Genomic DNA, 14,777 nt, shown 5'->3' with positions numbered 1-14,777 from the left:
TGATGAATTCCCTGTCTTGGAATTTCTGGGTCTCTGACCAAAAGTATCTTTAAAAGTGAGAACAAGTGAAGGAATAGCTCAGTAGTTAGCACTGCTGCTTCACAGAACCAGGGACCCAGGTCTGATTCTAAACCTTAGGCAGTGTGAAGTTTGCACATTCTCCCTCTGTTTCGTGGGTTTCCTCCAGGTCCTGCCACAGTCCAAAGATGTGCAGGTTAGGTGGATTGGCCATGCTAAATTGCCCATAATATCCAGGGATGTGCAGGCTAAAAGGGTTAGCCATGGAAAATGAAGGGTTACAGGGATAAGGTGGGGTCTGGGTGGGATGCTTTTCAAAGGGTCAGTGAAGACTTGATGGGCCGAATAGCCTGCTTCCATACAGTAGGGAATCTATGAATAGATTCATTTTTGTTGTTTTTCCTATAAAGATATAGTATGTGTTCTGTCCACTTGTATACTGGTAACATGAAGGAATTCCCTGGAACAGATTGAAGACCATGACTACCTCTTGGCATTTGCAACCCAAATCTTTCTCGATGTCTGTAGAGCTGTGAGATGCAATTTGTATTCCAATGAATGGAGTACTAAATGTGCAAAGTATGGAAATGTTATCCTCTTATTAGTGTGAATGTGGCTTTCTTACAAGTCTTTAGACAGAAAGTAATTTCTTTGTTTGGGGCAAGGGTTTCATCAGAAGTAATATGCAGGGAAGTAAAGATTTGTAGGATTAAGTTGAGTAGTCATTTAGATCAGGATTCTTCCAAAATTGACCCCTCACTATTTTGATTGGATCTCTTTGCCTGAAACTGGAATGTCCATTGACTGTGCCTCACTTGATTGTATTCAGTTGAGGAGAGGACTTGTAAGATGATGCAGTGTTTCATTGGAGATGCCCTAGGACTGACCCAAATCTGTCCCAGCTCATTTACTCACAGGGCAACCAGTCCCATGAATTCGAGTCGATTCTATCTCCGAGCTAATTGTGTTGAGAACAAATGAAAAAAAGTCAATGGAAGAATTGGGCTGATGAGGGAAGAAAAGAGTAAATAATGAGAGGGAAAGTAACATGGGAAAAGTTACTTACAAATGCAAATGGCGGAGCCAACAATGGAAGAGAGGAAAGGATTTTAGGCAGAAAAGTTAGATGAAAGGAATTTTAAAGGTAAATAGGAAATGACTTTTTTTGGAACTTGATGTATTGTGTGAATGTGACAAATGGCATAATTTGAGCAAAGATTGATGAAGACAAGTGAGCTATTGTGGCAGGTTATGAGGATCTGTGGGGTGCCGCAGAACCCTACAGCTGCCCGTTTGTGTGGGCAAAGCATAGCGAACCTAAATCTGGAGTATGATGTATACTTGCTGAAGTGCAGCCAACCAGACTTGGCGCTCTAGTAGCAAGCCTGGGGGTGCCACAATACATAGTCCAAGACACCAGCAAAGAAGGTTACCTCAGAGTGAAATGGGATCTTGATCAGATGAGCCGATGGCCAAGGAGTGGCGGATGGAGTTTATAATTTAGATAAATGTGAGGAGCTACATTTTGGAAAGGCAAATCAGGGCAGGGCTTATACACTTAATGGTAAAGTCCTGGAGAGTGTTGCTGAACAGAGACCTTGGAGTTCAGGTTCATAGTTCCTTGAAAGTAGAGTCGCAGGTAGGTAGGATAGTGAAGAAGGCGCTTGGTATGCTTTCCTTTATTGGTCAGAGTATTGAGTGCAGGAGTTGAAAGGTCCTTTTGCAGCTGTACAGGATATTGGTTAGGCTGCTTTTGGAATATTGTGTGCAATTCTAGTCTCCCTCCTATAAGAAGGATGTTGTGAACTTGAAAGGGTTCAGAAAAGATTTACAAAGATGTTGCCAGGGTTGAAGGGTTTGAGCTATAGGGAGAGGCTGAACAGGCTGGGGCTGTTTTCTCTAGAGCATTGGAGGCTGAAGGATGACCTTATAAAAATCATGAGGCACGTGGATAGAGTGAATGGACAAGGTCTTTTTCCCAGGGTAGGGGAGTCCAAAACTAGAGAGCGTAGGTTTAAGGGGAGAGGGGAAGGATTTAAAGGGGATCTAAAGGGCAACCTTTTCATACAGGCTGTTGCATGTACGGAATAAGATCCCAGAGGAAGTTGTGGAGGCTGGTACAATTAACAACATTTAAAAAGCATCTGAATGGATAAATGAATAGGAAGGGTTTGGAGGGATGTGGACCGAGTGCTGGCCGAAGAGACTAGATCAGTTGAGGATATCTGATCGGTATGGATGAGTTCGATTGAGGGGTCTGTTTCCATGCTGTACATTTTTATGACTGAGTGCCAGAGCTGTCCATGGCTGAAGATCATGGCTACTTGGCAGTCACTAATAGCAAATGGAGTGTTTGAGCAGTGAAATGAAATGGAGTTGTTTTGACAGGCTGGTCCTGAGCTGCTACCACGGATGGAGATGCTCCTGCTACTGACCAGAGTAATTGCCACCGGTTCACCACGACTCCAGGTAAAATCTGTTCCTCCCTCCTTTTGTAAGGTGAGGGATAACACTTTTCTGATTTTTATTTGTTGATTCTGTATATTTTGTTTTTATTACTGATGGACATTTTTTGAAGTCGAAAGGGTGGTGCTAGCAAAGCACAGCAGGTCAGGCAGCATCAGAGAAGCAGGAATGATGAAGGGCTTCTGCCCGAAACGTCAATTCTCCTGCTCCTTGGATGCTGCCTGACCTGCTGTGCTTTTCCAGCACCACACACTCGACTCTAATCTCCAGCATTGCAGTTCTCCCTTTCGCCGAGGATACGTTTTGAACTGCACTTGCACTTTATCTCATCAAGGTTTCTTTAATTGGAATTTCTGGCTGCCTTTCACTCTTCTCCATGAGGTTTCCGTTTTCATAGGTTATGATTTTTCATCCTGGCCTGTTGTAGATCCCCATTTCCTCTCTTCAGCCTCCCTCCCTTCTTAAACATTAGCCCTTTTCCAGTTCTCTGGGACCTTAAAGTGATTCCTGATATAACGTTGCCACCATCTCCTCAGCTGTTTACTTTAGATCTCTGGGGTGTGGTACATCCGGTCCGGGTGATTCATCCGTCTTCAAACCTTTCAGCTTCCGCAGCACCTTCTCTTTGTGATGGCCACTACCCCCACCCCTGCCCTGACTCTCTTGAAGTTCTGATGTGCTGTTTGTGTTCTCTACCATAAAACTGGTGCAGAGTACCCATGCAGTTGCTCCACTTTTTCTTTGTTGCCCTCTACTACTACTCCAACCTCATTTTCCAAGAATTTAATGTTCATTCTTGCCTCTCTCGTACCTATTATATCTCCTTTTTAAAAAAAATTGCAGTATTCTTTTATATTACAATTAGTGCACCCTCATGTTTTATCTTCTACCACTTCCTTATTGGTTCATAGTTGTCCTCTACTGGTTTTTAAAGGCTTCTCAATCTTCTGACTTCCCACTAATCGTCACTGCATTGTATGCTTTTTCTTTTGTTTTTATGTTATCCCTCTCTTCACTGGTCAGCCATGATTGCCTCATCTTCCCCTTAGTTTCCCTTAGGATATTTCTTCTTCCTGAAGGAGTTTCTGCTGTGCTGCCCAAATTAACCCCTGAAAGTCCTGCTGTTGCTGCTCCACCAACTTCCCTGCTCAACTCCCCTTCCCATCAACTCTGGTCAGTGCCTCCCTCATGTCTTTGTAGTTACCTTTATTCAAGTGTAATACCAGTAAATCTGATTCAACCTTCTCCCTCTCAAGCTGCTAGGTGAATACTATCATATTATGGACACTGAGTCTGTCAGGGGTTCTTTTATATTAAGCTCCCTAATTAAGTCTGTCACCTCATATATATCAAATCCAGAATTGTCTGTTCTCTAATTGACTCTACTATAAGCTGCTCTAAATGAGCCATCTTGTAGACATTCCACGAATTCCTTTTCTTGGGATTCACTGCTGACCTAATTTTCTCAGTCCAATTCAAGTCACCTCATGTTTACTGTAGTAGTGTCTTCATTACGTACTTTTTCTATCTCAAGATTTATTTTCTGCCCCAAAATCTGATTACTGTAGTTGTAGTTATGTTCGCCAAGCTGGGAAGTTGATTTGCAGATGTTTTGTCCCTTGTCTAGGTGGCACCTTCAGAGCTTTGGAGCCTCCTGTGAAGTACTGCCATACTCTGTCTTCTGGAATTATTTGGTTCAGTTCCTGCTGCTTCCAGTTGCCAGTTCCGATTGTGCATTGTAGTGGCTGGTATGTTAGGTCTAGGTCAATGTGCTTGTTAATGGAGTCTGTGGATGAGTGCCATGCTTTGTAGAAATTCTCTGACTGTCTCCTGTTTAGCTTGACCTATGATGGTTATGTTGAATTTGTGGTTCTTGTCATCTGTGCATATAGCTATGAGGGGCAGTTGGTCATGGGGTTGAGTGGCTAGTTAGTGTTCGTGGGTGAGGATTATTAATTGTCTGCCTGTTTGTCCTATATAGTGCTTTTGTTCAGTCTTTGCATGGAATCTTGTAAATTATGTTAGTCTTGCCCACAATGGGAACAGGCAGTCATCCACAGACTCCATCAACAAACACATAGACCTAGACCCAATATACCGGCCACCCGAATGAGCAACCGGAAACAACAGGAATGGAACCAAATAAATTCCAAAAGACACAATACAGCAGTGCTTCACAGAAGGCTGCAAAGCACTGAAGATGTCACCTAGACAGGGGACAAAACATGTCCAAATCAATTTCCCAGCTCGACGAACGTACTCACAACTACAGCAACTGGCACCCAAGCGACACATCTTTACGCAAAACTTGAACATAACTTCCATTGAGGTATTTTGTCCTTTAGAGTTCCCCAACTCTACCCATATAGATTTTGCTAACCCTATATTCCAGCCTGCTATTGATTTAATTTGATTCCTTACTAACAAGATAATCCCACCTCTTCTACCCATCTGCCTGTCCTTCTGATTGGAGACATATCCTTGGATATTTAGTTCCAGCACTGATCCTCTTGCAGCCATGTCTCTGTGATGTGCCACAGCATTGTATCCACCAATTTCAGTCTACCCTACAAGTTCACTTACCTTGTTTCGTATATCGTGCGCAATTAGATACAACTCCCTCGTACTTTATTGACTGCCATCATTTCTCATTTGTCCCCTTACCTGCTTTGCCTGAAATTAGATTTCTGACCCTTCCCATACTCTGTCCTATGACTTGTTCCAAAAACTTTAGTAAGCCCTCCTGAGCCCTCATCACCTTTAACTGTTTCGATAAAGCCCTACCACTAGCCTTAGATATGCAATTTGTCAGGACTCTGGATCCAGCCCAGTTTCTGGTGGAGCTCATCCCATTGGAAAAGCTTTCTCCTTCCCCCAGAACTAGTGCCAATGTACTATGATTTCAAACCCATTTCTCCACACCAATTTTCAAGCCACACGTTTATTTCTTTAACCTTATTGAATCTGACAATTAGCTCGTGGCTGACATGGTAATCCAGAGATTATCTTTTTTGGTTCTGGTTTTTAATTGAGCCCAATGCTGCTCATATACCCTTGGAAAAGTCTCTCTCTACCAATGTAGTCAGTACCTACATAGACCACGACAACTGGATCTTTCCATTGCCATTCAAGTAACTCTACAGCCTGGATGAGCTTCCCAGAACCCAGGCACCAGGCAGATTTTGGGATTCTTCATCCTAGCCCTCTCTTCCCCTGATTGTACTATCTTGATTACAACTGTATTTGTCTTTCCTCAAGCTCTTGAATTGCTCCTTATATCACAATGCTACAGGCAGTATATTCATACTCCCCACAGAATCTGCCCTCGTCCACACAGGAAACCAGAATCTCCGATCTGTTAGACAGGCTCAGCTCAGCAAGTCTGGCAGTAAACGTGTCAAGAGGAGCGGGAGAGTTGACTTTCGAGTCCAATCAGCTTTACTTGGAACTTTGATAATCTACTTCATGGTGGTTGAGGGATATTTATTCACAAGGTTGCCAAGAGCATCCTGCTATTCTTTGAATGATGCCTTGGAGCATTTTGCATCCAGCTGACTGGTTATTTAGGACACCAGTTTAACTCATTTAAACAACGACAACTGTTATTGTGTTTCACTTGCCCTCTGTGTTGCTTTGGTGTCAATCTACATTACTGTTAATCTTCCTGTTGTCACATTTGAGCCCATGATCTTCTGACTCATAGAGTAAGTGTGTTACTAATAAGCTAAGTGAGCAACTATGTTGATACTAGGTTTGTAAGTTTTTAGGCACTATTTATGTAAAATAAGTAACATGATTGCCACAGAGGTTCCTAGCTGCAGAAAAGCCACAGGTTAATTGAAAGAATGTATTTGGATCTTCATTATTTAAGAAATATTTAAATTGCATCTGTTTTTCTAGGTGCTAGCTTCGAATACACTGACTTCGTTATGTGCCAGCAGCAGCGGTGAGGAAGGGTGTGCATACGCTGAACAGGAGGAGATTGATGTCTTGTTGCAAGCTTTACTGTCGCCATGTTCTGCAGTGCGCGATGCTGCTCTAAGGGTAAAAAATTTGCCATAAAAATGTCCGTCAAGAGTTGGCTTGCTGCACTAGTTCCTTGTTTCACAGTGTCTGAAATGGTATGTTTTTATCGAGGCATTCAGTTACCAATCACAGCCTCACCTCTTCCTTATCCCCTCTGTGGAGTCTTTCAAGAACTCTCCAACTCCATATTTGTTCCGTCACCCATAATGACTGTCTTGATCTAGCAATCTGGTATTCCCATCCTTAACATCTCATTTAGTCTCTTACTGTTTCAAAACAGACCAACATCCAAAGTGCTTTACAGTTGTTTAAGTGATTTTGAAGTGTAAGCAGAGTTACAATAGCTAGCCGCTTAGATACAATCCAATGCTTTAACCAAGCTTTTGGTCACTTCTAATCTCTCGGACAGTTTTTATTTGATTGCACCTCTGTGAAGCAGCTTTGCACATATTTCTATTTTAAAGAATGCCTAACTGTAAGTTGCTTTGTTTGACATCACCAAGGCAGTGGTCTGGAGCAGTGTGTCATGAGTAATCACTGCTGGCTTCACAAGATGGGGCAAGTGCCTTGGCACTGCTTTGCTTGTAAGAGTGACCTGTAGTATTTTCTATTGTACTATTTTGGTGCATCTATATTTGTGGCGTGTAAATGAGTCAGGGTAAATATTAGGTTACTTACTGTAGGCATGATCTTAATTCTCTGACATTCATTCTACTTGTACATCACCTTCATTATATGCCAGTATATTCAAGGTTAAACTCAAAGCTGTTGACAAGGCAGCACCAAGACCGTACATTCTTGTTTTATTAAAAGTGAATGTTCTAATCTGATTATTTAGCTAAATCTAGTACAGTCCTTGTTCTATCATTGTTTTCTGCATCAATAACTTTATGCAGGACATATTAACAGGGTGTTCATTGTCGAAAAGGTGCCAAAGGTGTTCACAGAGGCATTTTCTTTTAAAATGACAGCCCTGTCAAAAGCGAATTTAGGATTGTCACCAAACGCTGGTGAGCCACACAGATTTTGGGGAAAGTCTCCAGAAGCATGTGAAGAAGCAGAAAAGTTATGGGAAGGAATTCCAGAGATTGAGGTCCAATAAGCTGAAAGCACAACTGCCAATAGTGAGGCAACAGGAGAGGAAGGACGAGAGACCAGAAATGTTTTTGTCTGAGTTTGAGTGCCTTTCTACTGATTTTGAATTTACTGTCCTGTTATTTGTGATGTTATCTTAGACCCACCACTATCTCACACTTCTCCATACTTGCATTGAATTGGAAGTAGTTTTCATCTGCTGTTTGTGTTTAGTGCATTTGCAACTGAGTACTATATTCTGTCTGTAGTATTTGGGGCATTGTTTAGAACAAACTCTATAAAAGAAATTGAGGGGGTATCATCCAGTTTGTTCATGCTTTTAAGTTTTTGGTATCTTCCCCTGGCAGATTTTTCTTGTGATTGGCTGGATTACCTGCAGTGAAAGAAAAGTGTGCATTTCTACTGCACATTTCAATGCCTGCATGATTTCTCATTACATCTAAAGCAATACTTTGGTTACCCCATATATAGTTAGAAGTCAATGGGTTCACAGCAAGGTCCCTCAAACAGAAATGTGCGAATACCTAATTAAAATCTGTTAGTGATTTTGGTTGAGTGATAAGAAAAGAACTCCTCTGTTCATTTTTGAAAAGGTACGATGGAATCTTTTATGTCCATCCAAGAAGGCAATGTGACCCCTCTTTAATATCTCATCTGCAGGTACGACTCCGCTACTTGGGAAAATACATTCTTCTCACACTCGTGAGAGTCAAACTGCTGTTGAGTCACAGTCAAGTTCTACTCCTGTATTCGCCTGTGTTTGCATGATGTAATGATAATGTCAGTCAATTTCTCTTGACAAAAGAGACTAGCTATCAAAATGATGTAAGTTATCCTATGTCTCTGGTTGTTTTGCAGGGTCTGTTGGAGATGAACATGGTGTTGCCGACCCCAGATAGTGATGAGAAGAATGGATTGAACTTGCTGCGCCGATTGTGGGTTTCCCAGTTTGATGTGGACGAGGAGACCAGATTGCAGGCTAAACAGTAAGGGATCAGTTTATTTGTGAAATACTGGGCGATTTAACAGTTTGTTTGAGGAAGTTAATGTGGACTTCATAGTCTAGTTTGTTAAATGATTTATCTTTGCCAGTTAAAGATAAAAAGCATGATCAGAAGAAATTGAAAGTTCCAGTTATTGTCAAGCCCATTTAATATCTTTTCCTCAGATAAATTGAGAACACATAACAAGTGAAGTGTTGTTGTTAACAAAGTGGTTATTTTAATTTCAGTACTGTTGTCTGCCATGTGGTAAATAATTGCAAAGAATATGATAACGTGTGCAGTGATAGTGCACCACTAAGCCATGCATGAAATGACTTGAATGAAGTGCAGATTTGTACTGGGTTAGTTTCCTGAGAGTGTAGCAATAGGCTACAGCGGGATGGGTTGTAAAGATATCAGCATTCCATCTCCTTGTGACCACCATCTCATCATATGTGAGTCAGAGGACAGTTGATGAGGTGAGGAAACTGGATTGGCTGTCCTGCTTCCTTCAATTTGTGTGTCCCGCCAATACTCAGCCAGAACACTCACCCGAAAATTGGACATTGGTGAGGTACTGAAAGGAACTGGTGCCTATGGTATAATTCTTTTGGCTTGTGTTGATACCTTTGAGCGAGCATTAAATTGTCATAAAGAAATAATGGAACTACAGTTTTCCTGCTTCAACATCTGACTTGGAACTCCATACACTGTCTGCCTTTCTGTTTGTCTATCAATCCATCTTTGTAACCTTTTTAGGTTGTGGAGTACAATGGGGTTGGAGCTGCAGCCAAACCTGTGTTCGTTGCTGATTAAAGATGTGATATACCACGAGGATGCCATACGCCAAGCAGGAGCAGCAGCCCTGTCTAACGCCGTGGCCCAGTATCAGAGCCAGGCTGCCGAAGTGATGGCCAAGCTGATTGAAATTTATCAGGAAAAGCTTTACGTAAGTTCACTTTGGAAAAGTGTAGGGAAAAAGATGCCCAGGCTTTTGGGCAAATTTGAAGCCAAGACTGCTAGAGTTATATCATTACTATCTTACAGTAGGGAATGAGTGGAACAGTTGGGATGTTTGTAGCTAACTCTGCAGAGCATGCTGAAGAGAACTTGGCAACAGTAGAAGCTGATGTATGTTTGATCAAAGCCAAAAGAGGATGCTAGTTCTTCGTGTAATGGGGAGCAGCCAACATATTGAAGAGTTAAAGTTTGTAGCCGGTCAAGAAATAGCTCAAGTCAAAGAAGAAAGTGTATATTCTATGTGATGGAGCACAAGGAACAAGTTTAAATGACCTATGTTAATTTCCAATATCCTTTCAAATTAATTTCTTTTAAAATTAGAGAAGTGTTGATCAGGCATACATGGAATAAAACAAGGAATTAAGATTTAAAGTTTCGCAAAAGAAGATTAAGCCATGTCAATCCATTTGCACAAAGGTCTAAGGTTGTGGAAACTCTCTTCACTGTTAGGATTTGTCTGCAGTTCAGTAAAATACAGGAGGAAACTGTTTGGGAACACTTGTTTCTGTGTTTCTTGCACTCTTTGCACACTTATTACTTCCCTGTGTAGTACTTAGGTTTATTAGTAATTACGAGGAACTAATTGTTTTTGTTCTGTTCAGAGGCCACCGCCAGTCTTAGATGCCCTTGGTCGAGTAATATCGGAATCTCCACCTGATCAGTGGGAAGCCAGGTGCTGTATTGAGAATTTGATGGTAAAAGCTAGCTGAAATGAAATGCTATATTTTTCCTCCAAAGCCCCCCTGTATTCTCCCCTTCTTGAACTCTCTCTTGTCCCTGAGAGCTCAGTCTGAGCTGCGCTTAGAATTTTTGGAATGTAAGTGCCACTGAGAGGGCTAACTTTTCGTTGCCCATAACACTGTGTGATCAGTAGCCTATTTAGGATTGGGAGATCTTTGATCCATGGTGCAATGACAGCGTGTGCCCAAGTAAAGATGCTGTATGATTTGGAGGTCATCAGTTCCATTGCTACATGCTTCCTTTTCGTAACCCACCTAAATGATTATTCTTTAGTGTGCAAGGTAATCATCATGGATAAGATATTTGACTGGAGAAACTATTGTTGCTGAGCTAAATTCTCAATAATTTATTGAATTAAATTGAATCAGTTTGAATCGAATTGAATCAATTATTGTCATGTGATTTCAATATAAAAATAGTGAAAAGTTACTGTCGCTATGTGTAGATGCCACTCTCGTTAAGTTAAAATAAGGTGAAAATTGAAGATAACGTAGGAAGTCCAAGTTTTCCTTCTCTGTTGCTACAGTCCCACTCCAGGCTTCACCAGGATCCCCGCTCCGATCAACACCAGCCCAAACGCCTCTCGCCACCAGGATCCCCGCTCCGATCAACACCAGCCCACACCGTGCCATCACCAGGATCCCCGCTCCGATCAACACCAGCCCACACCGTGCCATCACCAGGATCCCCGCTCCGATCAACACCAGCCCAAACGCCTCTCGCCACCAGGATCCCCGCTCTGATTACCACCAGCCCACACCGTGCCACCACCAGGGTCCCTACTCCATGTAGATGCGAGGGTCTCCCTCCAGGCTTCACAGGCTGACTGACTCTGCAATCAACCTGTTCAGATATGTCAGAGCACACCTCTGGAGCGAGTGTGACTTGTCCCCTGCCTGGCCTGGGTTTATTACCACTGCAGTACAGGAGCCCCTTTACTTGCATTACAAACTTAGGAGCAGCTGTAGACTGTTCACATTGAGGTCATACTTTCCCTTTTACAAGAACCAGTGCAAGTTCGGCCCTTTGGTCTCTGTCAGAATTCTGCACCAGTTGCATTTAACTACTCTCCATTTGGGGAGCTATGCAAATTTACTTAGTGGTTTGACAGTACTTTAGCCAGTGGAATGCATAAGTGAGGGCAGTTTCATACTGTTTATATAATGAAAGTATATTTATATTGAAGGTGTGGGATTGCTCTGGCTTTGAACAATCTTTCCCAATATTTGGATGGATCACAGATAAAGCTGCTGTTCCAATTCTTTGTACCTGAAGCATTAAATGACCGTCACCCAGAGGTCAGGAAGTGCATGTTGGATGCAGCTCTGTCTGCACTGAACACCCATGGAAAGGTAGGTCTGTCTGCTCTCCAAAATAACTTGTTTTTGTGGCTTTTGAGTCATGCTGGTTTAATTGTGTATAACCTGTGGTGAATAATTAATTTTTAACAAATTACTGTTTAGAATCTTGTGTTAAGAACTGGTACTTCACAGCAGCGTTGTAGGCAGCAATGGTGCCAGAAGCCAGGAAATTCAGAGCACTTGGAACAGCTGTTTGATGTGGCTCAGTTGGGAGAATTCTCATTTGTGCATCAGAAGGATGTAGAATCAGATCCCACTACAGGGACTTAAACACAGTCTAGGCTGACAGTGCAGTGGAGTAGTGAAGGAGCACTCCATCTGTCCATCACCTTATTTAAGAAAAACAGAGGAGCTCTGATCAAAATCTATATCTCAGCCAGCATTGCATTTTCAAAAAATATGATTATCTGGCTATCAGTAGAATTTGCTGTGTTCATTTTTCAATATTTAAGCATGGAGCTAACCTTCTCGGAAGTTAACAATTAGTTTATTGGTTCTGTTTACAATATAACAGAAATCTAGCAAATCACAAATCATTTCCAACACTTGTACTGTACCTTTCTCCCTGTAGGATAACGTTAGTTCACTCCTCCCCGTGTTTGAAGAATTCCTGCGGAATGCACCGAACGATGCTAGCTATGATGCTGTGAGACAGAGTGTGGTCATTCTCATGGGTTCACTGGCAAAGCATTTAGACAAGAGTGATCCCAAAGTGAAACCCATTGTGGCAAAGCTCATCACTGCTCTCTCCACACCTTCTCAACAGGTAATGTGCTCAACTATCAAAATGCTTTCAAAAATACTCAGACGGTGGGATAGTCCTGGGCTCAGTGGTAGCATTCTTGCCAGAGTCCTGGGTTCAACTCATAATTGAGAGGCAGCAGTGCATAATCTAGCCTAATGCACCACTGTAATATTGAGAGAATGCCCTACTGTCACATGCCATCTTTTGAATAAAGCATGAAAACAAAGCCTAGTTTGTCTTTGGGTGAGTGTAAAAGATCTCCTGACACTATTCAAAGAAAAGTTGGAAGTTCTTACTGGTATCTTGATCAATATTTATTGTCAGATGTTGCATCATTTGTGGGATCTTGCTATGGTGCAAATTGACCCTGTGTTTCCTACGTCAGTGACTATATTTCAGAAGTACTTAAACAAAACAGAATGCTAGAGAAACTCAGCAGGTCTGACAGTATCTGCAGAGACCGACACAGAGTCAACATTTCAAGTCTGTTATGACTCCTCTTCAGAAGTTCACAAATACTGCCAGATCTTCTAAGTTTTTCCCGCATTCTCCTGTTTTTGTTTCAGATTTCCAGCATGTTCAGTATTTTGGTTTCATTTCAAAAGTACTTGAGTGGTTACAAAGTGCTTTGGGACCCACCAAAGTCATGAACGATACTTTTTGGAGCAACCCATTTTATATAATTGAACTTTTCTTTTAAAAATAAAGTTAATGGTGAAAGTATGAGATGTACTGGTAGCTCAAAGTTTGTGAGAAGATTTGTAGCTCGGGTGCTCGTTGTTGTGGTTCTGTTCGCTGAGCTGGGAGTTTTTGATGCAAATGTTTTGTCCCCTTTCTAGGTGACATCCTCAGTGTTTGGGAGCCTCCTGTGAAGCGCTTCTGTGCTGATTCCTCCGGCATTTATAGTGGTTTGAATCTGCCGCTTCCGGTTGTCAGTTCCAGCTGTCCGCTGCAGTGGCCGGTATATTGGGTCCATGTCGATGTGTTTGTTGATAGAACACATCTACCTGGATCCAATATACCGGCCACTGCAGCGGACAGCTGGAACTGACAACCGGAAGCGGCAGATTCAAACCACTATAAATGCCGGAGGAATCAGCACAGAAGCGCTTCACAGGAGGCTCCCAAACACTGAGGATGTCACCTAGAAAGGGGACAAAACATTTGCAACAAAAACTCCCAGCTCGGCGAACAGAACCACAACATGTACTGGTAGCAGAATCTTTTGGAATGGACAAAGGGAGGACTGCAGATGCTGGAGATCAGAGTCAAAACCTGTGGTGTTTGAAAAGCACAGCCAGTCAGGCAGCATCCGAGGAGCAGGAGAGTCGACAAGCTCTTCATCCTGCTGCTCCTCAGATACTGCCTGACTGACTGGGCTTTTCCAACACCTCACTTTTTTTTGAACCTCTTGGAATGTTTAATGTAGTTTTCCGGGCTGAAGTGAATGTTCTTGGTGCAACAGGTTCAGGAGTCAGTTGCTGGCTGTTTACCACCACTGGTTCCTGCCATCAAAGATGATGCCTCTGGAATGGTTCAGAAGCTGCTGCAGCTGCTGTTGGAGTCAGATAAATATGCTGAGCGGAAGGGGGCAGCATATGGGCTGGCTGGGCTGGTGAAAGGATTGGGCATCCTCTCCCTGAAGCAACAGGAAATAATGGTAACGTTAACTGATGCCATTCAGGACAAGAAGAACTTCCGGAGGCGGGAAGGTGAGATGAGCATCTGTCTATTTCTAAAGTTAAAAACTGTATTGAATAATAACAAGGCGATAGAAACAACACCCACAACATCAAAGGTCTTTGCAAGCTGGTTAGCTCCAAGTATGTCGTCCCTTGCTCATTTTCACATCCATGTAACAGCAGTGCTCTGTACAGAGGTCAGTCATCGGTTCTTCTCATTCCTGTTGTGTATAAGACGTTATTGAGAAAGGTTTGGCCCAATGACAGCAATCTCACTGGAAGCTGACTGGGGAAATCATTTTTATTTTCCTGTGATTATCATGTAATCCAACATTTTATCCTTTTGGTGCAGCAGAGTGTAACTTTACTTTGCTTAGTCCATCTCTTGTGTTCTCCACAGCATCATCCCCCAGTTTTAGAACACATTCAGTGTCATTAGCATTTATGTTTGTTGATTAAGTTCCATCGATCAGTAACTATATTTTTGAATGGAAAGGGAGAGATGTTTGAGCGGAGAACTGCTTTTTAAAAAAAAGACTTCAGTTGCCAAGGAGCTTTAGAACAAGTAACAAAAACCGAGTCACGCTGGCTGGTAAATTGGTAACAAGGATCCTACGTTTACAACAAATGTTATCAGCCT

General features: G+C 42.3%; 1 protein-coding gene across 1 annotated transcript in view; it reads left to right on the top strand.

The window, feature by feature from the left end:
• The window catches only part of gcn1 (GCN1 activator of EIF2AK4), a 133,354-nt gene that overhangs the window by 67,600 nt on the left and 50,977 nt on the right, over positions 1 to 14,777 (top strand). Inside the window, exons 27-34 of the mRNA XM_060843785.1 lie at positions 2,407 to 2,487; positions 6,385 to 6,528; positions 8,464 to 8,591; positions 9,348 to 9,537; positions 10,211 to 10,281; positions 11,536 to 11,701; positions 12,282 to 12,476; positions 13,921 to 14,167. Coding sequence (XP_060699768.1) covers positions 2,407 to 2,487; positions 6,385 to 6,528; positions 8,464 to 8,591; positions 9,348 to 9,537; positions 10,211 to 10,281; positions 11,536 to 11,701; positions 12,282 to 12,476; positions 13,921 to 14,167 — 1,222 coding nt within the window. The remainder of the gene's footprint in view (positions 1 to 2,406; positions 2,488 to 6,384; positions 6,529 to 8,463; positions 8,592 to 9,347; positions 9,538 to 10,210; positions 10,282 to 11,535; positions 11,702 to 12,281; positions 12,477 to 13,920; positions 14,168 to 14,777) is intronic.

Source organism: Hemiscyllium ocellatum, chromosome 24, assembly GCF_020745735.1.
Source record: "Hemiscyllium ocellatum isolate sHemOce1 chromosome 24, sHemOce1.pat.X.cur, whole genome shotgun sequence".
NCBI classification, from domain to species: Eukaryota; Metazoa; Chordata; class Chondrichthyes; order Orectolobiformes; family Hemiscylliidae; genus Hemiscyllium; species Hemiscyllium ocellatum.
Note: the sequence above shows the minus strand (reverse complement) of the source record. Positions and strands in the feature narration are given on the sequence as shown.